Source organism: Chrysochloris asiatica, unplaced genomic scaffold, assembly GCF_000296735.1.
Source record: "Chrysochloris asiatica unplaced genomic scaffold, ChrAsi1.0 scaffold00055, whole genome shotgun sequence".
Taxonomy (NCBI): domain Eukaryota; kingdom Metazoa; phylum Chordata; class Mammalia; order Afrosoricida; family Chrysochloridae; genus Chrysochloris; species Chrysochloris asiatica.
In genome coordinates this window covers 5,731,430-5,755,261 of record NW_006408573.1, presented here as the reverse complement: position 1 = coordinate 5,755,261, position 23,832 = coordinate 5,731,430, and the positions used below count along the sequence as shown (strand labels likewise).

Below are 23,832 nucleotides of genomic sequence, written 5' to 3'. Positions count from 1 at the left end.
GATGTTTTGTAGCAAAAAGAGGGGAGTGGTTGATCTTGCAGTCCAGGAGCGGAAGACCCTGGGACCATAAAGGGAGAGGAGAGAGGAGGGGGAGCAGAGTGTGGGACCCTATTCAGAGAAGCAGTGACGGATGCCAGAGATGATGAAGTAGAGAGATGGAGCGGCTGGGGACTCTATAGACTCATGGCGGGAGAGGGGCTGTGTGCTGGTGGCCAGGTGACAGGCTTGCAGGGTATGCCCTTTGGGTGTTTGAATGATTGCATATTCCTGAATGTTTTGGTGTACATCCAAAAAAAGGAATAGACGCAAATACTGTTGAATGATGATGCATGGAGGGGATTGTAATCACTGCAATGTAATGAAATATGGTAGGATGAGTGTAAAACTGATGTTCTCCCATGTAAACTATCACTCAATTCACAATAAAAACTTTTTAAAAAATTGATTAGATTTTGTGCTTTAGGAAGAGTGTAAGGAAAGTGAAGCAGAGACCCCTGGGATAACAGGAGGTGGGGAGTGACTCTGCTGTGAGAAAGGAAGAGATGAGCATCCCTTCTGCAGGTTTTTCCCTCAGCGTGGCATCCTTATGGGTGTCATCTGGGTACTCAGACTCTACAAGGGGATCAATTTCAGGGAGAGGAGTGGGGCCCTGAAATCTAATACTTGACTGGTAACTGAAATATTGGTAGTTCAAACCCACCCAGCGACACCTCGGAAGTAGGCATGGTGACCTACTTCCCGACAGTCACAGTCTCGAAAACCTGCAGACAGCAGGGTCACCTTGAGTCGGAACTGACAAGAAGAAAGGTGATTTTAGGCATACTGGTTGAGAGGGGTTCCTGGGTGGCTAACATTCTTAACTAACTGAAAAGGTGGCCTGGCAGTCTACTTCCAAGAAATCAGCCACAGCAAACCCTGTGGCGCACAGACCTACTCCGACACATGTGGCCACATGATTTGGAATTGATTCAATGGCAGCTGGCTCCATGCTTGCGAAACTGACCAAGGGAGGAGATATGGTATGTGGGGCCCAGGCCCACTTAAACCTTGTCTGCTCTACCAAGGAGTGTGGACAGTGTTTTGTGGTCATGGAAAACCAGGACTGGAGTTTAAAGGAAAGGGAGTGTTATGATGACATGATTATTTGAGGGGACAGTTTATGGAAGCAGTGAGTAAGGGAGGATTTTTGTAGAATGGGCAGAGGCCAGGAGATGTAGTGACTTAAAACCACTTCCTGGCAAGGAGGCTTCTCCAGGTGGGAATAGGCTTGAGGGACGCTCCAGGATCCTTTCAACAAAAATCTACCTTTGACCATTGACTTCTTTCCCCATGTCTTTTGGAACTTTCATTTTCAAATTTTTTTCTTGAGAAATTTTTATTCTTCATTTCTAGGCTTCTTTTTACGTTGTTTAAGCTATCATTTCCATTGACGTGTCTCTTGATCAATTCCATTATTGTTTAATTGTTTATGACCATTCAAGTATTTTTGTATATCTCTCTTCTCATTATTTTCAGTGTTTTTTCTTTTCTTTTTAAAAAACTTTCATTTATAAAATTATAAGAGCAGGGAATGATAAAATGGAGAAATAGAAATATGAAATAAATGTTGACGGCTTCACTTACTATGTTGTTAAAGTGCCATCAAGTTTGTATGACTTTGACTGCTGAGTAGTCGAGTGCTTATCCTACAGTGCCACCCCAAGGACTCCTTGTTATATATGTGATGGTGGTTATGTGCCCTCAAGTTGGTTCCAACTCATAGTGACTCTGTATGGGGTTTTCAAGGAGCAGCGGATGGGTTTGAACCTCTGACCTTGGGGTTAGCAGTCCAGCGCTTATCTAACAGTACTATACCAAGATTCCCTAATTGTACACTGCTGTTGTTAAGTGCCGTTGAGTCGGTTCCAATCCATAGCGACTCTGTATAGGGTTTCTGAGGAGCGTCTGGTGAGCTTGAACTGTTGACCTTGCAGTTCAAACCTACCTTACAGTCTAACGCAGTAACCCACAGCAGCACATAAATCACATAATTAAAATAGAAATCTCAAGGTGGGCGGACTATCACTGAAAAGGAAAAATGTGAAAGAGAACTGACCCTTTAAAACAGAGATGGGCAGACTGGTGACTGATTTGACCTGTGTCTGTTTTTATATACCCTGGGAGCTATAAGTGGGGCCCTGGTGATTCAGTGGTCTAAGTCTTGTACTGCTAACTGTAAGGTCAGTGGTTCAAATCCACCAGCCATTCCACCAGAGGATAAGGCTGTTTGTTCCAGTAAAGATTTATAGTCTTGGAAACCCTATAAAGGGTCACTAAGAGTCAGAATCAACTCAGGGGCGTGGGTTTGGTTTTTTGATTTGGTTTATGAACTGTGAATGGTTTTACATTTTTGAAGTGTTTTTGTTTTTTGACGGACGAGTGTGTGACAGAGCGTGGCCTGATGATGCAGTGGTTATGTTCTCAGCTGCTTACTCTTTGGTGGTTTTTGAGCAGCTTGACAGTATCTGATCCTGTAAAGATGACAGTGTAAGACATGTAGCAAAATTGACAGCCTTTACAGAAAAAAATGCTGACCTCTGTTTAGTCTTTTTTCACATAATCATAAAATTTTAGAGGAGAAAGTGGCTTACTAGGTTTGTTTCTTTATGAGACTAGTATTCCTAAGATAAAGAAAAGTAGTACCTCCAGAAAAGTTGGAACCGCTGAAGACAAAGACTAGCTTCTCAAATAGACTATAAATCTGGATAATCAACTTAAAAAGATCGCAAAACTCTTGCAAGTGTTGGAAGGAGACTGCCAGCTAGGTGTGAGCTGAGTGCTTGCATACGTCATCTCACTTCTCTAATATTTTGAGAAGAGGAACATAATTATTGATGTCCTAAGGGGAGTGAGTATGAATCTTCCTATTTACTGGCACTTTATACTTATCACTGAGACTTGCTGAGAGGTAACAATACACGCATTGTTCTGAAAGGGAGTTGACCTGCATACTGTACCAGCTGCGAGTGGTTAGTACTGGTGCTAGGTACGAGACTAAGAAATACCCATATTGATCATGTCCTTGAACCAGTTCCTGGAAGTTTAACCACATTTCAGTACAAGCTCAAATATTACACCCTACTGTTGTTAAGTACCTTTGAATTGGTTCTGACTCGTAGTAACCCTGTTTCTGAGGAGCAGCTGGTGAGTTTGAAGTACTGACTTTATGGTTAGTATTCTGCTGCTTATCCTGCAGAGCCACACCAGGACTCCATACCCATTGGGGGCCAGCATTTTACAAAGTCAAACACCTCGGCTGTTACACAGTGAAAAATGTGGTTAAACCATTTATATTATTCTCTTTCCTCTTCCTCACAGGCCAAACTAATAATTTGGTTTTTGTTTTATCAAGTGTAACAGTAGAATAATTCTGGGAGAGAAATGTTCTTATTTATAGAGCAAAGGGAATTAACCATAACCCTTTCAAGACTAAATTATTTTCTGCTTTGACTTTTTTGTTGAAACTGTTTTCATTAATGGAAAGCATTTTGAATGAAAAAAATTTTCAAACGTATTTTGATACAAGTAGTGGGGACATTTGTCTTGAGGTGTGTCTTGTGTTGGAGTGTGTGGGATGAGGACCCTGGTCTCCATATTCCTGCAGTTATCCAGGCCCCCACCAGATGGCAGCATCCTAAAACACCAATAAACTCTAATGTACCTGGGCACTATATGTCCCATGGATCACGAAAGGGTAAAACTTGCTTAACTAGGGGTTCCTTCAATCACTGCTTTCTGAACTGTTATAAATTGCTCAGGGACAAGCTAAACTTGTGTAGATTGATAAAAATTAAGGAGTCCTATGTGTCACTTGTAGGATAAACACTGGACTGTTAACCTACCTCAAGACTGGCAGTTCAAACCCACCAGTCACTCCTCGGAAATCCTATACAGGATTGCTATAAGTCGGAACTGGCTTGACAGGATTTAACAGCAATAACAAAGAAAAACTAAAGGTACTTGTTGAGGTTTTAAATAATGTTAAAGTGCTCCCGTGGAGTGTTGTTAGGTGCCATCAAGTTGATTTGACTCATGGCAACTCTGTGTGACAGAACTGCCCCATAGGGGTTTCTGAGGACCTGGTGGCCATCAGGAGCAGCAGCAGTGGGAAGGCAGGAGTGAACTCCCTGCCCGGTTTGCTTCTCCTGCCAACCAGGCATAGCTTACGGGCACGACGGCTCTGGCCTTCTGCCTCACCAGTGCTGCCAGAGTTCGGGTTTGGGGTCTTTTAAACCATCATTGTCATCATCGTCTTGTTAAGTGCCTTTGAGTTGGTTCTGACTCATAGTGACCCTGTATGGGGTTTCTATGGAGCAGCTGGTGGGTTTGAACCATTGACTTTGAGATGTTGTAATGGTCCAGTGCTTATCCTACAGCACCACACCAGGACAGGGAAATGATAAAAGGAAAGTCGCTTTTCCTTTTTTAAAACAAAAACAAAAAGACCTATGGGACCACAGTGTATGTGGTCAGACATTGTCTGACCAGACATTAAGTGATATATATATACCGGTACTTTAATATTGTACAAATACTTTGTGTTTCAATAGAATAACTTTTGGCTTACTCCTTACTGTTTTGGTTTGGTAATATCAGTGCCCTGTCATATGGTGAGAAAAATATATTTGGAATTTCTGACCTGTTTAGATAAGTCTGTTGTTATGTGCTGTTGAGTCAGTTCTGACTCATTGCAACCCTGTATAGGGCTTCCAAGGAGCTAGATTGTAAACTTTTGAAAATTTACAAAAGTTAAAAAGTACAGAAGTGGCGTACAGTGAAAGTAAAGTTTCCCTTTCCCCTTCCTCCCCAGTACCTGCCTCCCATCCACAGATGTTGTCATTACCAGTTTTTTGTAGCTTACAGTTGTTAGTGTCATCAAGTCAGTTTCGACTCATAGCAACCCTTTATAGGGTTTCCAGTGAGGGCCTGGTGGGTTTGATGTCGACCAGTGGTTTGCAGTCCAGTTCTTATCCTACAGCACCACACTTCCTTATCCCGCCGTTTCGGTTTCACTTTCGCTTTGTGAGGTTTCAGTTACCCGCAGTCAACTGGGATCTGAAAATATTTAAATTGGCCACGACTTTGAGTAACGCAATGAAATCACAACCCCTCCTGCTCTGGATTGTGAGTCACCTTTGTTCAGCGTATGCACCTGTACACGCCACTTTCCCGCTAGTCACTTAGTAGTCATCCCTGGTGATCCGATCACGTGACCTGGTACCGCGGTGCGTGTGTTCCAGTAACCTTATTTTAGTTAATGGCATCAAAGGCCATTTGGATATGCCAAAACACTGTTGAGTGAGCTGTTGCGTGTTCTGTAGCGTCCTAAAGGTTAATGCTGCCTGCCCCAGCATACATACCTGTTGTATGTATGTATAGGAAAAAAACTGTATGTATAGGATTTTGTTTAATCGCAGTTTCAGGCCATCCACAGTGGGATCTTAGAAAATGTCCCATTTGAATAACTAGGACTTAGTATTGTTGAGTGTCATCAAGTTGGTTGTGACTCATAATAACCCTGTGTAGGGTTTCCGGGCTATAAATCTTGGTGAGAGCAAAAAGCCTCATCTTTCTTCTGACGAGCAACTGGTGGATTGGAACTGCCGACCTTGTGGTTTGCAGTCCAGTGCTTATACTACACTGCCACACCAGGACTCCTGTTCCCAAATTGATTATGTCCTTGACACAATTTGTATTACATAAACACTTACGCATTCTTTTTTTAAGTGTGTAAATTATCTTGAAGTGTCCATAGAATGCTAATACACTTCAAATTACTGAGTTTGTTTTACTGGTTTATTTATGTTGAATGCTTGTTTGCCAGTTTCTTGAACTAATCTCATTGATGGACATTTCAGTGTTTTTAACCATTTTTCTGTGTGAAATTCCTTAAAATTAGGAGCACATCTAAATTTAGACTCTGCCTGTAGGGAAAAATTAGCTGGCCAATTAATACATCTTTTACTGTTGTCAGAATGGGTCCTAGTGTGGCGCTGTAGATAAGCATAGTACTGCTAACATTTTGGTTAGTGTTTCAGACCTGCTCCTTGGAAACCCTATACAGGGTTGCTGTGAGTTGGAACTCTTTCGCTGGCGCTTAACCACAACAGATAGATGAGGGGGAAACGCTATACCTCTGTAGAATAAACACTGGACTGCTAACCACAAGGTCAGCAGCTTGAGACCACCAGCTGCTTCTCAGTTTACTCTTGTCTGCTTCCTTAACTTGCCTGAATAGGGTTTCTGAGGCTGTAAATCTTTAGGGAGCAGTAAGCCTCATCTTTCTCCTGTGAAGCAGCTGATTGGCTACATGCAAACCCAGGAAGGGTTCTTTTAAAAACTTTGTCTTCTGTTTAACATCCTGTTTTGCTGGGGGCGGGAGGGTATGTGGCATGAAAGACTGTGGTTGTGGTCTTGTCTTATCGACATTTCTCTTTATTAACTTGGTTTGGTTCCATTGGACTGGGTTAGAGCACAGTGAGGGTGAGCCTTTTAAAAATCTTTCAGTCCTCTACTGAAAATTTAGCATTCCAGCTTGTGTTTGGAAAAGGGCTGGTCCACGGGAGTTCCCAAATTAGTGATAGGATGTTTCTGATAATTAGTCCCCTCCCTTGCATTTGGAGGATTTAAGTATCAGAATAGTTTCCCCAGAGCTCCTTTTGTCTGGTAGTTTCTTTTAAAAAGAGAGGAAAGAATAACCTGTAAATGTAGCAAATCAAATGTCGAGGCAGCCTTTAGGTTAAGTGGGTATTTATCTCATTTGCTTTCAAGAAATGTCATGATAAAGAGTCTTTATGGTGTCAAAAAGTCATTTTGGCTTTTTGGGGTCACTCAGAGTTTTACCTCATTTTTGCATCAGTTATGTCACATGCTACACTGGCCTCTTGGACAGGGTCAGCCTACTCTTCCATTTTGCAAGCATTTTATTTGCTAGTTAGATGTAAAGATATACATGTTTAATTATTAAAAGGGGGAAAAAAAATTCTCATCAACTGTTGAAAAAGACCTTGGGTTTGCATCGGTGTCCACCATTGCCTTTCAGTTCTTTGCCCCTCCTGCCAGTGTTCTCTGTCCTGGTTTCCAGATGCCACTTACTGTTGACTTGGTTCCAACTCACAGTGACCCTAGATAGAGTTGTAAATCTTTGCCAGAGCAGAAAGCCTCATCTTCCTCCCACAGAATGGCTAATAGACTTGCACAGAGGACCTTGTGATTTACAGTCTAGTGTTTATCCTACAGAGCTAGCATGCTTCTGCCACCAAGCATGGAGAACAGCTATCTGTTGGTTGGCAGATTGTTCTGTTGTAACACATTAAAAAAATATGTATGCATTTTTAGTTCTCAACTCTTAATGGTTTTATAGCTTCTTTGTGACCCCTAACTCCTTCTCCCACCTTCTTTTTCTTTGGGTGAGGTATGGTGTTTAATGCTGGATTTTACTTACTGTTCCTGACCAGTTTGATTTCTAGAACAGTGTTCTTGACAGTTATCAGAATTTTCATGTACAAACAGATGAGTTATCTCCATTTTACATCCAGTTGGTAAGAATGGAGAGGAAGGGGCCTTCTGGAGGGTATTTGTTGGGACAGAGAATTGTGAATCAGCTGGAAAGCTGGTGTCTCTCCTTCTGCTCCTGACTGCTGTCTGCTCTCCCACCCCCCGAAAAGTGTGCCTTTCCAATGTTGCTTATTTCCCAAGAACTGAAAACGACTGAATTCCTAAACTCAGACTTCTAGGACTGTTTTTATTGTTCAACAGGAGAAAATAAACTTTTTGGTTTTATGCAGGTCCTGGTAAATACTGCTTGCTGTGTTTTGATGTTGGTGGCTAAGCTAATCCAGTGTATTGTGTTTGGACCTCTTCGAGTGAGCGAGAGGCAGGTGAGTCAAACCCAGGTGACATAGGGAAGATCGGTTCTTGTGATCAGAGTCCCCTTCCCTGCCACCTTTTACGTGGTACAGTTTCAAACATAGAGAAAAGTCGCATGCATACTTCTGTAGACCCTTTAACCAGTTTCATCGGTGGTTAACATGTTGTCCCAGATGCTGAATTTTTGCGTTTTATTTATGTATGCATTTTTTTGTACATTTTTAAGTTGCAGATATCGTACCTTTTTTAACCTCTAAATATAAGGGAGCTTCAGAAAGTTCATGAAGAATTCCATGATCTTTTCATTCCGTTTTTCCACGAACTTGTTGATGCTCTCTCATGTGTCATTTGTAGGTATTACCTACATCACCTTTTACCTCCAGACACATCAGCATGTGTTTCTAAGAGCAAAAGAAGCTTAGATTGTTCTAGTTTGTATGATCATACATACCACTTTTTAGAATATACATTCTTTTTCAAAAGAATTCAGTAGTTAAGATTAAGATTCATTGGTGTGTTCTAGTTTGTGGTGCTCTGGTAGCGTAGTGGTTACGAATCTGGTAGGCTGTACATGGCAAGGTCAGTAGTTTGAAACTACCAGCTGTTCCACGGGAGAAAGATGAGGCGTTCTGCTCCCATAAAGATTTACAGCCTTGGAAACCCTGTGCAGGGTCGCTATGGGTCGGAATTGACTCCAAGGCACATAACAACAACAACAACAACAAGTCTTTGGTGAGATTGGCGCTAGAACATGACTCTCGCTCATATATGGGCAAGGGATGCTTTCAATAAAGAATTTGTTTCGAGCACATCCTACAGATTTGTAGTTCCCCAAGAATTGTAGTGGAGAATGGTGTGTTTTAAAATACTGACTTAGAACTGACTTTCAGAACAGTAACTGAAGAAGAAAGCTGTATTTTACTTTGTTGTCTTACTTCCTTTCACTGTCATGTCCCCATGATGAGACACGGGGTCTTACTACGTTCAAAGTCCAGCTTTCTCAAAGGCCACTTTCCTTGCCTGCCTTTTTAATCCAAGCCCTTAATTAGAGCTGAAGTGTGGTTACCGTGGGGTTTGCTAGCTGAGCAGGACTCTCTTGTTTTCCCAGAGATTTTTTCATTATTGAATATTCAGCACTTTCTCTAAAATATTAGTGCTACAAGTCTTTTCATATAGGGCCAGTAGGATACAAAGATCCTTTTACTAAGTCTTTGATTTGTGAGCCAGAAAACTGGTCCAAACAAGCGGGCCATCGAATTGCTACCGACAGACCTCACAACAGTGGGCCTTCTATTTTATTTTATTTTCCCAAAAGTGCTAGCTATTGGTTAAAATTCATAGAAAGCATAATATTGGAATATTTCAGAGAGTTTTAGAATATCTCGAGGTAATCGTGTGTGGCATACTGTTACCTGATTGTCCTTTCAGGTTTTTTTGTAAATGATAGATCATATCTTTCATGCTGTTCTGTGCTGACTTATGTTCCGATGAATGCCATCTAGGAGCATTTATTAAGCACCATTTTTGGTTAGAACCCTGCAGAAGTGACTTGGTCTTTGCTCTGTGGATAATTCAAGTTCAAGGAATGCAAAAGGCAAAGACATGGAAGCTCAGAATGTAATATTAAAAGGTTTTGTGGACTTTTAGAACAAAGACATTTTTAGTTTTTTAAGCACTTAATGTGCCAGACGCTTGTCTAAGACTTTACATGTATTGATTTATTTAATCTCCCTAATAATCTATGAGGTACATGAGGGGACTTCATAAGTTTCTTAGAAAAATTCCATTATCTTTTAATTCCATTTTTTCACAAACGTTTTGTAGCCCTCTCATTTATTAGTATTGTTGTTGTTAAGTGCCATCGAGTCGGTACCGACTCATAGTAACCCTGTGCACAACATAATGAAACACTGCCCAGTCCTGGGCCAACCTCACAATTGTTGCCACACTTGAGCCCAGTGATACTGCCATTTTGCCAATCCATCTCGTTGGGGGCCTTCCTCTTTTTCTCTGACCCTCCACCTTACCAAACATGATCTCCTTCTCCAGTGACTGGTCCTTCCTGACAATATGTCTGAAGTATGAGAGACGAAGTTTGGCCATCCTGGCCTCCAAGGAGCACTCTGGCTGCACTTCTTCCAACACATATCTATTGGTTCTTTTGGCAGCCCATGGCACTTTCAGTATTCTCCTTCAACACCAGTTGTGTCAGCTCAAAAGCATCAGTTCTTCTATGGTCTTCCTTATTCACTGTCCAGCTTTTACATGCATATGAGGTTATTGAAAATACCATGGCTTGGGTCAGATATAAGACCCATTTTATAGATGTGGAAATCAAACAGCAGAGATGCTCAAGGACACATAAGCATATAGGTGGCTGAGATAGGACTCAAAACTGGGACACAACATGTCCCTGTGTTTTCCCTGCCTGAGATGTGGAACCAGAATTCACCAAGGAGTCCTAATTCATGTTCGTGGTGGGAACCAAGAGCTCCACTAACTGTTGGGGTTTGTTACTGTCCTTTCGGTGGACAGAGCTAGGGAAGATTTCTGATTTTCTTTCCAATTTTTATTTTGTCTCTGACTGCAGAATATACAGTTAGACTATAGTGTGTAAACGTTGTTGAGGTAATTCTTATCTTTAAGAAGTTATGTTATCAATATGTATTTAGGGTTAGTTCTTCCTGTGTGGACTCAGTTTCAGGATTTGCTCTTTTTTTTTTTTTTTCTGTTTTGTTTTTAATTTTGAATGTGTAAAATATTTACAGGGTTCAAAATGATATGAAAAAAATAGGCTCCACATTGCAACCAACCCATGGATGACTTAATAGCATATTTAATATCTGGTGAGGCTAAACCCCTTTCATTGCCCTTTTTTTAAAAATCAGGAGTGAAAGATTTTTAAAACTGAAAGTCCTCCTTAGTATAGGAAACAGAACAGGAAAAGTACCCATACCCAATGTTGGTCAGGGCATGCACTTATACAACTACATGGGAAATGATGGCAATATGTGTGAAAAACTGTAAAAAATGTTTGTAATCTTTTAGTCCATGATGCTGAATAAAGAGAGACTCATACGTACAAAGACATTCATTACAAGTGTTTTCTGAGTGGTGGAAAAAACAGCTTTGTTATTCAGCCGTAGTCCTTTCAGTGGTATACCCAGAGAATGTTTTGCATTGGGAAAGTGCTTACAATATGAGAAGTGAAAGGAAACAGTGTACAAAAAGGACTGTGTTTTGCATATTTTTCTGGGCAGAGACAAGAAAAATGCATCAAAATGGAAAACATTTTATTTTAATATTTTTTGGTACTTTTTTAGACTTTATTTGAACTGGCAAATGAGCAAGCATTCTTTTTTAATCTGAAGGATGTTTTTTAAAAAATTGGAAAACTCTAATCTGATTTAGAGAGAAGTGTTAAAAAATGATGCTTGTAGCTGCTGCTGTAGTTTTCTATTGTATTTTGAACATACAAGGTGTTTTCATTTATTAGCACCTAAGGTCCTAGACTGATAACACTTTCATAGATAGTGTTTTTTATTATGGAGCAGTGCAACCATCCAAGTTATAACAAATAGTGTAATGAAACCCACCATCAGTCTTGATAAAATATTGTTTTAACTTATTTGCTTCAGAAGTTTTAAAGTGAAAGCATCATAGCCATGTATATATTGAATTGACTCCAACTCGTGGCGACCCCATGTGTGTCAGAGTAGAAGTGTGCTCCCTAGGGTTCGTTACCCTTTTTTTTAATGGGTTATAAAAAAAGAAACATCAAGGCAGCCGTTCCATTTCTGATTCAGGGTTACTGTCCAAAGTCTACAAATTCGTTTCTGGATGTCTCACCTCGGAGTGCTCCTTTTTTTCTTTGCTTTCTGTTTTCTTATGGGAAGATTGTTAGACTACATCCTCCTTGGAAACCAGCTTTTATTATGTTAGCATCCGTGAACTGGGTTAGCTGTGCAGATACTTAACTCACTTTATCAACTATTTTCTTTTCAGCACCTCAAAGACAAGTTTTGGAATTTTATTTTCTACAAGTTCATTTTCATATTTGGTGTGCTGAATGTCCAGACAGTGGAAGAGGTGGTCATGTGGTGCCTCTGGTTTGCTGGCCTTGTGTTTCTGCATCTCATGGTTCAGCTCTGCAAGGACCGATTTGAATATGTGAGTGTTTTAGCCCAGGTCTTTGTGTGCTTTGTCACATTCTCCAGGTTTGAATTCTGTGGAAGAAATTAGCCACAGCAGGCACACTGGGGATAGCACTCCAGGTCAGCCGGGGTTGGAGTGGGGACTGGGGGGAGGTAGGAAGTTGGGGACTGAGTGGGATGAAGGTGGGGATAGGTACCTCTTGCCTGTTTCTTGAACTTTCTTCAGCAGCTCAGAGATACTACATTGCTGCCCATGTGGGGTCAGCTCATCATTATGCTAGAAGGTTTGTATATGTGAAGGGGCTTCAAGAAGTTCATGGAAAATTCCATTTTTCCTCTAACTTTTTGAAGCCCCCTCATATACATTGTATAAAAACTGATAACAACCCCCCATGCCAGAATTGAATCTGGACTCTCAGTTTCCCTGGCCCTGAGAGAGAAGCAGAACCTTTTACTACCTGGGCATGAGAGCAGGGGACCCTTCCTTCCTAGTGCTCCTGATCTTGTCTCTCATGGATCCATCCTGGACAGTTACACCTGGTTGCCCCTTTCTCTGCTTGCCCTGCTCATGGGCAGGTGACCCTTGTACCTCGGTGTGAGTTAATCTCACTCTCAAAGCCTTAAGCTGTTTCACAGTTTACCCCTATCCATGGTCACCAGCTGGAGCCTTTAACTTCCCAAACTGGTTTGTTATCTACACCTACTTCCTCAGGATTCACAGCTCTAGGCCTTCTTTTCTAAGCTATTGCGTAACTTAGCATTGCATAACCTAGCATTGCATCAGTAGAAAATCTGCACCCTCATTACAGTTCAACTGTCCTGTCCCTACACAGTCCTGATGTGGAGCTCTAGGGTAAACACTGGACCGCAAGGGCTGTTTGAACTACAAGGTCAGACTCACCAGCTGCTCCTTGGAAACTTTATACAGGGTCATGAGTCGGCACTGACTTGAGGGCACTTAATAGCAATAATGATAATAAAAGTCCTAAACAGACTAGGAATGTCTTCTAGTTAACTTTTGAAGTTTAGGAAAGAGGGCTAGAGCAAGATTAAAAAAAAAAAAATATGCCTCTCCTCTAAGTCTTGTTGAATGTTAAAAGATGAACTTGGATACCCTTAGACAGTTTTCCAAAGCCTTCTAATCCCGGCGGTAGCAGGATCCTGGAGAATATGACATGAAAATGTCACGCGTATTTTTCTATTTGCTAAATTGTAGAGACTTCTAAGTATCAGTTCACTGTGAGAGTTAAGGTAGTTTGGAGGATGATTGTCTAGTTGCTGTTTTGTGCTTTGTGTTTGGCCATGCAGCCAAGCACAGAACCCCCACCCCACTCTCCAGTGGAGAAGCCAACAGTAACCTTGCTTTGAGCTTCTCTGAATTTTTGACACTTTCACGCATTAAAATGAGCTCCCAACATTCCCTGTTTTGTGTGTTTCAGCTTTCCTTCTCTCCTACAACACCAATGAGCAGCCATGGCCGAGTCCTGTCTCTGTTGATTGCTATGCTGCTTTCCTGCTGTGGGTTAGCAGTTGTCTGTTGCATCACGGGCTACACTCATGGGATGCACACGTTGGCTTTCATGGCTGCAGAGGTAAGAGCTCCATCTGCTCTGCTTATAGTTCTGGATTTTTTCAATAAAAGCTGGAAGATTATTGGCAGATTGTTTTCACCCATGAAATGATGGATGGATGGTCTTTGATTTTAACTAGCATTTATTGATTTTCCTATAGTGTGTGGAGTATTGGAACACAGAATGCTTTTATGGTTTCCATTTCATGTAACTCTTGCTACAGCCCAATAAAAATGATTTGTTTTTGCCAGAATTTGTATACATAGTGCTTTTGATGCCAAGCATTTTTCTAAAGCACTTTACATGTTTGGCTCATTTTATTATTCCTTTTGACGGATGGGATGGGGGAACTGAAGCATGAAGGCGGAAGTGAACTCTTAGAGGTTCCTGAGTAGCAGTTGGTGCAATCCAAGCCCTCTGCCTCCACAGCAGGAGGTATGTCTCCCTTGGGTTACAGACAGTGATTTCTGTTGACTAGTAATGAAATGGAGTCCTGGCGTGGTGCTGCAGAATCAGCACTGGACTGCTACCATAAGGTAGGCAGTTCAAACCCACCAGCCGTTCCTTGGAAACGGCTTGTGAATCAGAGTAGACTCGCCAGCATTTAACAGCAACAACAGTAATAAAATAGTCTAGAATCTTTTTTTTTTTTTTTTAAGATAGGGTGTAAATTGAGATTTAAAGAATATTATAGTAAATATCTAAACTATTATTTTGAAAGGAAAATACGGGATATCTAGGAATATTTAAAAATGGAAGAAAAATTTTACTTTTTTAAACCATTTGGAAAATATTACTTTCTTATGGTTAAAGGCAAGATCTACCTTTTTATTACCCATAATTGCTGTTATCAATGAAAAAAAATAAAATGTTTAGTGTTATACTAAAGCTAAGTAGCTGTAAAACCATTGATTACTTTTGACTCTATTAATTGGGAATTTGCTAGAAAAGAGCTGTTTTTAATTTTTACTTAACAGTGTTCATTTCAGAGTATATTATAGTTGTAAAGTGCCATTGAGTCAGTTCTGACTCATAGCATCTCTGTATAGGGTTTCTGAAGTTATATCTTTGTGGGAGCAGAAAGCCTTGTAAAATCAGAAATGGAATATTTAAATGCTTGATACAAGCATTTGTAATTCTAGTTGAATACTTTTCTGTATATAAAAGGCATACAAATATATTTCCCTAAAAACTTACTTAAAATTATTTTTTTTACCAACTTATGTTTGTTTTCGAGTCCTGGTATATAAGAAGCTGTAGAATAAGCACTGGCCTGCTGATGACAAGTTTCATCCCACCACTTGCTCCTCAGAAACTGTTCATTATTGGTGTTAAGTGCTGTTGAGCTGGTTCCCACTCAGAGTGACCTGTCTTGGGTTTCTGAAGAGTGGCTGGTAGGTTTGCACCATTGACCTTGCAGTTAGCAGTCCAGTGCTTATCCTATAGTGCCATGCCAGAACCCCAACAGCCCTGTAGGTAATTGATTATGGTGATGTCATGCTGTGTAAAATAGAAGTGGTTGTCCAAGATTGGAGAAGATATTTCCTGGAAATGGATAGGTACCATTGGTTGTCACTTGTTATTAAGAAAATTTCAGTAAGAGTTAGGTTTTTAGATCATGAAAATAACTCCATGAAAGCAGAGAAAATGAATGTTCTACTCTTTGTTAATTGAAGCAGAAACAATGAATGTTCTCCTCTTTGTTAATTGAACTGAGAAATTTTTGTCTTTCATTATTTTATAAAAGTAAGTTTAAAATCTTTTATTTTAACAGTCTCTTCTTGTGACAGTGAGGACTGCTCATGTGATTTTGCGGTGAGTAGGGATTTAGGAGGGAGGTGATTGAAATCTACTCATAGCTGACATTAAACTGTAACATATGATAGATGGAAGAAAACTGTGTAACAGAACTCAAATTCTGAACAAGCCCAGACTTACTGGACTGGTTGAAACTAGAGGATTGCCAGAGACTATTACTTTGAGGTGCTCTTTAAACCTTGAACTGAATTGATCCCTTCAGGCCACCTGTTAGCTAAATAACATATTGGCTCATAAAATGAAGAATATCAACCATGAGAAATGAGCTCCTTTAAAAAATCATCTAATCGAGACCAAATGGTCAAAAATTACTGTAAAACAAAGTAGAGAAGGTAGTGGGGCAGGGAAACTAGAGTACTAGAAGTGGTACAACCAGAATGGAATAAGTGAGAATGATGACCAATATCACTGAATAGCTTGTGTAGAAATTGTTAGGTGAGAACCTAATGTGCTGTGTAAATTTTCACTTTAAACACAATAAAAGATTAAAAAAAAAAAAAGAGAGAGAGAGATGTAACATATAAAATATATGAGACTTCTAGGGCAAGATAGCAGAGTAGGTAGATGTACTGAGCCAGCCCTCAACAACAAAGACATGGGGGACCAAGTAACACAGGTACAGATGGTGATTCTGGGAGCCTGCGTTTCAGAGGAGAGGTCAGGGAGATGGGTTGAGTGCTGATTAGAAGAGGAAGCGAACAGGAGCATTGAGTGAAAACTAAAAACAGGTGGTTTATAAGCTGGCCTGGAGCTGTCCATACAGCAGCCAGCAGGCACTGATGCAGCTGGAAGTTGGTGACATGGGGGTGCAGTTCTTTCTCTTTTCCCCAGGCCCTCCTTTTAGCCAGGGGCATACCCAACCCCTACATTTACCAACCCAGACACCAATGGTACCCTGTCCTGTGCAGCCTCTGTTCTCCCTAGGGTCAGAGGAGAGGCTAGGCATAGTGCCCCTGCTTATGGAGGTGCATGAACCCACCCTGAACTATGCTGTACAAACAGTGAACAGAAAACTGTTCACAATCCCCATCTCTATCACATCTACCTACCAGGAGCCAGGTGGTAAAAATCTGATAGCACACCAATATACAATCCTCCAATAAATATTATTGCTATACCATATGTGTCTCAGAGAAAACAGACACTTTTAGCTTACATGAAGAAGCAGGACAGAGTACCCCAAACAAATGACCAAAATTCAGAATCAGAAAATATAGTACCAGAAATGGTTTTGAACAAAAGAATGCTATTGAGACATTTTCAGTGGATTGAGAAAACTGCATATGAAATCAAGGAATACAGAACTATAGAAGAATTCAGGAAACAAATGGACAAAATGAATGGAAAAAAAAAAATTTGAACCATACAAAAACAGCAATTAGAAAGCAAAAAAATTAGCAGGAAGACTTCAGAAGTAGATAATATACTGGAAAGACAAAGAGGTAGAATTGAATCAATGGAAGACTGAATTACTTATTATGAACAACAACAAAAAATCTCAGTATTCATCTGCTAAAAGAAAACTCAGAAAAAAGAACAAAAAAAATCTGAAGAAAGTCAAGAATTATGTGGGCCTATATTAAGAGGAATAGCTTATATGTGATTGGAATTTCAGAACAGGAAGAAACAAAACCCATAGAAAATGTTGACGAGTTAATGGAAGAAAAATTTCCTAACATTATGAAAGATGAGAAGATAGCAATTCAAAAAGTTGGACAAATTCCACAAACAGGATAGGCCCCAAAAGGAAAACATATAATCAGTCTTTCTGAAACCAAAGACAAGGAAAGCATTCTGAGAGCAGCTCAGGAAAAATCCAATGTAATCTACAAAGGGGAACTAGTAAGACTGAACTGATTTCTCTGCCAAAACCATATGGGCAAGAAGGCAATGGAATGACATATATAAAACTCTGAAAATTGCCAGCCAAGAATCATAATACCCAGCAAAACTGTCCATCAAATATGATGACAAAATTAGTTCATTTTCAAATAAATGGAAATGAAAAGAATTTGTAAAAAAACCAGGCCAACCTTACAAAAAATACTGCAGGGACTTCATATGAACAGAGAACCAACAACATAAGATAACAGCCTGAGACTAACATACCTGACAGTATTACCCACAACTCAACCCAGATACAGCGTTTAAAGTAAAACAAACATGCTGTTGTTGTTAAGTGCCATAGAGTTGGTTCCGACCCATAGTGACCCTGTATAGAGTTTCCAAGTAGCAGCTGGTGAGCTTGAACCACCGACCTTGCAGTTCAAAAGGCTTTGCAGTCTGGCGCATTAACCCACAGCACCACACCAGGACTCCAGAAACTTACAAGACTGAAAATAGGGAATCATAGATGTAGTTAAAGCACAAAAAAGAGGAAATCGAGTAGTTTCAAGAAAAAAATAAAAACTCAACTGTACCCCTAAAAACGAAACCAAGTCTTACTGTTAGCCCTAGCCCAACTCTTTCCCCTAATACTAACCCTAGTCTTAACCATATTCCTAACACTAAACAAAGTCCTAAACCTAGCTGTAATCCTAACTTGAACCCTCACTCTTCACTCCTACCCATCCTCCCACAAAGAAATAAAACAAAACGAAGATACGGGAGTGGGGGCACACAAGAAGAAAAAGAATGTGATTAGACTATATCATGTTTGAATCTTAGTTAGTTGTAATCATTTATTAAAGTTGTTGCTGAGTGCCATCTAGTTGGTTCCGACCCATAATGACCTCGTCCATATAGAGTTTCCGAGGAGTGTCTGGTGAGTTTGAAACACCAACCTTGCAGTTCAAAATGATCTTGCAGTCTTGTGTATTATCCCAGAGTGCCACACCAGGACTCCAGTTATTAAAGTACTTTTCTCTATTTATTGCAGATACGTCATTCACCTCTGGGACCTCAACCATGAAGGGACATGGGAAGGAAAGGGGACATATGTTTATTACACAGATTTTGTCATGGAACTTACTCTCTTGTCCCTGGACCTCATGCACCATATTCACATGTTGGTAAGTTCCCCCTAAGAGCTCAGTTTTTTCAGGATCAGTAACTTTGATTAGTCCATTAATGAATAAAATATTTGGACTGAGGTTTGAATGGACCACATAACAGACTGTAAAAATAAATACTGTGTGCATCTGTTCTGTCTGTACTGGGCAAAGCAGTGTCTCAGAGCCGCTTTGGCTGGTGACATGTGCTGCTCTCCAGGTGGACGTGGTTTAGCAAGATCAAGAGGTGGTTATTGTAGACTGTAAGGGGGTAATAAATACATGCAATAAGAAATAGTTATTATATAGTAAATATAATGCTGTAATATATTAATACTATGTTAATGCATCAACGTATTATTAATATATTAATGAATTCACTAGTTAATATTTTGTCTGTAATAAAGGGGAAGCAGCAGTCAATAAATCAAACGACGTATTGCATTAGGCAAATCTGCTACAAAAACCTTTTTGTTGTTGAAAAGTGTTGAAAAGCAAAGATGTCAGCTTGAGGACTAAGGTGCGCCGGACCCAAGCCATGGTATTTTCAGTAACCTCATATACATGTGAAAGCTGGACAGTAAATAAGGAAGACTGTAGAAGAATTAATGCATTTGAGTTATGGTGTTGGAGGAGAATAATGAAAGTGCCATGGGCTGCCTATAGAACCAACAGATCTGTGTTGGAAGAAGTGCAGCCAGAGTGCTCTTTGGAGGCCAAGATGGCCAGACTTTGTCTCTCATACTTCGGACATATTGTCAGGAGGGACCAGTCACTGGGAAAGGATATCATCTTTGGTAAGGTGGAGGGTGAGAGAAAAAGAGAAAGACCCCCAACGAGATGGATTGGCAAAGTGGCAGCATCAATGGGCTCAAGTGTGGCAACAAGAGATTGGCCCAGGATTGAGCAGTGTTTTGTTCTCCTGTGCATAAGGTTGCTATGAGTCGGTATCAACTCAATGGCTCCTAACAACAACAATAAAGGGGAGCGTGATGGTTCCGCTGATAAGCCCTGAACTGTGAGCCGCAAGGTTCATGGTTTGAGCCTGCCAGCCACTCTGCAAGAGAAAGATGAGGCTTTTTGCTCCTGAAAAGATTTAAAGCCTTGGAAATTCTATACAGGGTCGCTGTGAGTCAGACCCAACTCAATGGCACTTAACAACATAATAAACGTATACAATAGCTATGTTGAGTCTGACTCAAAGCGATCCTGTGTACAGTTTCTGAGGAACAACTGGTAGATTTGAACCATTGACCTTGTGGTTTGCAGTCTAGTGCTTATCCTGCAGTGCCACAACATGACAAACGTTTATTATATAATAAATATATTGGGCTATCGAGAAGTTTGGAAAAATTCCATTACCTTTCCATTCCATTTTTCCATGGACTTTTGAAGCCCCTCATGTTACATAATAAATGAGTTGTTGTGCAGTCTAGTTAGCTCTGACTCGTAGTGACCCTATCTATACACAACAGAATGAAACACTGCCCAATCCTGCGCCTTCCTCAATTGGTGTTATGCTTGAGCCCATTGCTGCTGCCACATGCCAGTCCATCTTGCTGGGGGTCTTCCTCTTTTTTTTTTGCTGACCCTCCACTTCACAAAGCATAATGTCTTTCTCCAGTGACTGGAGAAATGAAGTATGAGAGACGACGTCTCACCATGCTGCCCTCTAAGTAGTATTCTGAGTGCACAGATTAGTTTGTTCTCCTGGCCGTCCATGGTACTTTCAGTATGCTTCACCAACACCATAACTTTTTCTACAGTCTTCCTTGTTCATTGTCCAATGATATGCATTGATAGGCATTTCACATGCATATGAGGAGATTGAAAATACCATGAATTAGGTCAGGTGCGTCTTAGTCCTCAAACTGATACCTTTGCTCTTGAAAATTTAAAGAGGTCTTGTGTGCCAGATTTGATGAGTACAGTACATCATTTCATTTCTTGTTTGCTGCTTCCACGAGTGTTGGTTGTGGATCGAAGCAAAATAAAGTCTTTGACAGCTTCAGTCTTTTCTCCATTTATCATGGTGTTATTAGTCTAGTTATGAGGATTTTTTTTCTTTGCATTCATATGCAATTCATATTGAAGACTGGTCTTTGATCAATATATATGATAAGATTAATATTTTTATGCACAACATTGTGATAATTATTAAACATAATAGTAAACATAATGAATTATAATACTTGTAATGAATTATCTGTTATATGATTTACATATTACCTTACTCAATATTTTGTTTATTTCCGAATTTTCTATTTTATAATGGATCTTTTTTGGTGAATGGACCCTTTTTTGGCATAAAACTTTTTCTGGCCCCTCCCACCCCAAGTAGGCTTTATTTTTTAAAGTAGTTTTAGGTTTACAGAAGAGTTGTACTGAAAGTTCATAGAGTTGATACATTATTGTCATCTAATGTTCATAGTTTCCATTAGCATTCATTCTCTGTGTCTTACAGGCTTAAGGGTTTGGATAAATACATAGCATCATGTCCACCACTGATTTTTTCACTTCTCTCTAGTTTTGCCTTTTCCAGAATGTCGTATCATTGGAATCATATAGTACATGAAAAACATTTTTAAATTTCTCATTGTTTCCTCAGGAAAGATTGCTGGTGGTGGAATGACTGGGCTAATGATTATAAACATTGTTTAAGACAATGAGATTAATGTTTGTGTTTGCTTTCTGGAAAAAAAAGAAAAAACACCACAACAAATCTATTCCACTTCACCTGCACCAACAATTAAGAACGCTTTACACAGCATGCCCTTTCACTAGCAAGTTCATGTTCGTTTTGATTGTTATTTTTGTTCTTTTACCCTTTTTAAAGTTATTTGGCAACATCTGGTTGTCCATGGCCAGCCTGGTGATCTTTATGCAGCTGCGCTATTTGTTTCATGAGGTACAGCGCCGGATCCGTCGGCACAAAAACTATTTGCGTGTGGTGGGAAACATGGAAGCCAGGTAAGTAAGCACAAACCAACTATTGCCAAATTAACTAATTTTAACTTTCTAATCATAATGAATCCTAGATCCTGTCAGAATTGCTCTGGTAAACTGTCAACAGGGTGGTGAAGAATATAGGCTCTGGAATCAGACCACATGTGTGTGAATTCCCACTTAGTTTCTGTGCAGTTTGGAGCAATGTTTTTAACTATCTGTGCCCGTTCATGCATCTTTGCATTAAAGGATGATACTAGAACCTTCTTCCTAGAGTTTTAGGAGAGTCTAAACTACTAATGCATGAGATATGCATGGTCTTGGCATGGAAAGGTCCTCAGTAAATATTAGCTATTTTTTGTGTCATGTTATCATGACTTTGATTCAATGAATGCCTCCTTGAGCTTCTGTCCTTTTTATTTTGTGAACATGGGGCTCATTTCTTTCTTACACATGTACATGTCCACACAATCTTACTGTCATTGAAGGAGATACTCACTTGCCAACCTGAGATGGTAAGCTTGAAGGTGTAAAATGAGTATGTATCCTGTGTGTGTTCAGGGAAACAGTTTGAATCTCTGGGGGTTTTATTCCTCTGCTTTGCCCATGAATGCTCCCTGGAGTCCTCACTAACAGGAGTCATCATTAAGGTGAAGTTATACACAGGTTTCTCAAGCTTTAGCTGTCTGTGTACTGCATTTGTTCATTGGGAGTGTATTACTGCACACAGTTCTTTGTAACTGCACTGTATAAAGATGAAGTCTGTGAAATGGTGCTTGGTCAGTGTGTGTGGAACCTACAGATTCATGCTGGGCTCTGTCTGTCTGTGTTTACAGGTTTGCGGTCGCAACTCCTGAGGAGCTGGCTGTCAATAATGATGACTGTGCAATCTGCTGGGACTCTATGCAGGCTGCAAGAAAACTGCCCTGTGGACATCTTTTCCATAAGTAGGAGCTCCAGGAAGGGCCAAATGAGACTGGTGGTCTGTCTAGGACATGTGGGGGCTTTTTGTATGTGGGCTTGATTAATCCTAGCAGAAGTTGGGCTGTTCTCTTGATCAGGCCTCGGGGTGCCCTTCATCCCTTCATCTCTTCCTTACATTGTCAGACTCTTGCTGTTTGGCATTTCTGGGTGGTGCCAGCTGTGAACGTGCTCAGCTGCTAACTGGAAGGTTGGAGCTTTGACTCCACCCAGAGGCACCGTGGAAGAAAGTCCTGGTGATCCATTTCTGAGAAAAATCAGCCATTGGAAACACTGGAGCACAGTTCTATTCTGACATACGTGGGATTGCCATGAGTGGAGTCGACTCCATATAACTGTTGACAATTTGCCATGTTAGTTTCTCAGTAGGTGGTGGCTGTTGTTAAGTAGATGTCGAGTCAGTTCTGACTCAGTGAGCCAGTATCATGTTTCTGAGGACGGACTGGTGGGTTTGAACTGCCACTTTGTGGTTAGCAGCCCGGTGTTCATCCTACAGTGCCACACTAGGACTTACTTGTAGGTTAGCTATCTTCTTATGTTTTTTTTTACCCAGTCAAAGTATAAAATGTACTGGTTTATAGTCACAGATATGTGTCACCACCACCACAATCCAATTCAGAACATTTCCATTACCTCAGAAAGAAACCTCAAACTCTGTAGCTCTCACCTTCAAGCTCCCACCCTCATTCCTACTAGTGGATGTTGAACTCATGGTAACCCCATGTGTGTCAGAGTGGAACTGTGCTCCATACGATTTTATTGTATTTATTTTTTTTAAAGTTTTTATTGTGAATTATGTGATAGTTTACATTGGAGAACATTAGCTTTACATTCATACTATCGTATATTGTTTCATTGCTATGATTACAGTCCCCTCCATGCATCGTCAAACAACCAAAGACTGTACCCCGCAAGCCTGCCCCTCAGTCATCAGCACATAGCCCCTCTCCCTCTCTGGGTCTAGAGTCCCCAGCCACTCACATCTCTCCACGTCATCGCCTCTGCCTCCATCTCTGGTGTCACTGTTTCTCTGGGTAGGGTCCTGCACTCTGCTCTTCTCCCTTGATGGTCCCACAGACCTCCGCTTCTGGACTGTAATGTTAACCACTCCCCTCCTTTTGCTACAAAACGTCTCCCTTTACATTTCCAACCCTCACAATCAGTCCTGTTAGCAATTATTGACTGTTGTACCACAAAAGTCCTATTCCCATCTCCTTTCATCAGCCCCATCCAGACAGATTGGATACTATTCAGTGGAGATTCTACCTTCCTTTGCGCTTTCTGGATCTAGACTCCCTCTTGAAAGCTTGTAAGCCAGTCACTTCTTTTTTTTTTTAATGTTTTATTGTGAATTATATGATTGTTTACATGGGAGAACTTCAGTTTTACATTCATTCCATCGTATATCATCTCACTGCCATGGTTCCAATCCCCTCCATGCATCCGCAACCACCCAAAGGGTAT

General features: G+C 40.5%; 1 protein-coding gene across 1 annotated transcript in view; it reads left to right on the top strand.

The window, feature by feature from the left end:
- The window catches only part of AMFR (autocrine motility factor receptor, E3 ubiquitin protein ligase), a 69,559-nt gene that overhangs the window by 8,944 nt on the left and 36,783 nt on the right, over positions 1-23,832 (top strand). The window contains exons 2-8 of the mRNA XM_006863536.1: positions 7,827-7,919; positions 11,914-12,078; positions 13,502-13,654; positions 15,408-15,448; positions 18,330-18,462; positions 21,278-21,411; positions 22,224-22,334. Of these exons, the coding sequence (XP_006863598.1) occupies positions 7,827-7,919; positions 11,914-12,078; positions 13,502-13,654; positions 15,408-15,448; positions 18,330-18,462; positions 21,278-21,411; positions 22,224-22,334 (830 nt within the window). The remainder of the gene's footprint in view (positions 1-7,826; positions 7,920-11,913; positions 12,079-13,501; positions 13,655-15,407; positions 15,449-18,329; positions 18,463-21,277; positions 21,412-22,223; positions 22,335-23,832) is intronic.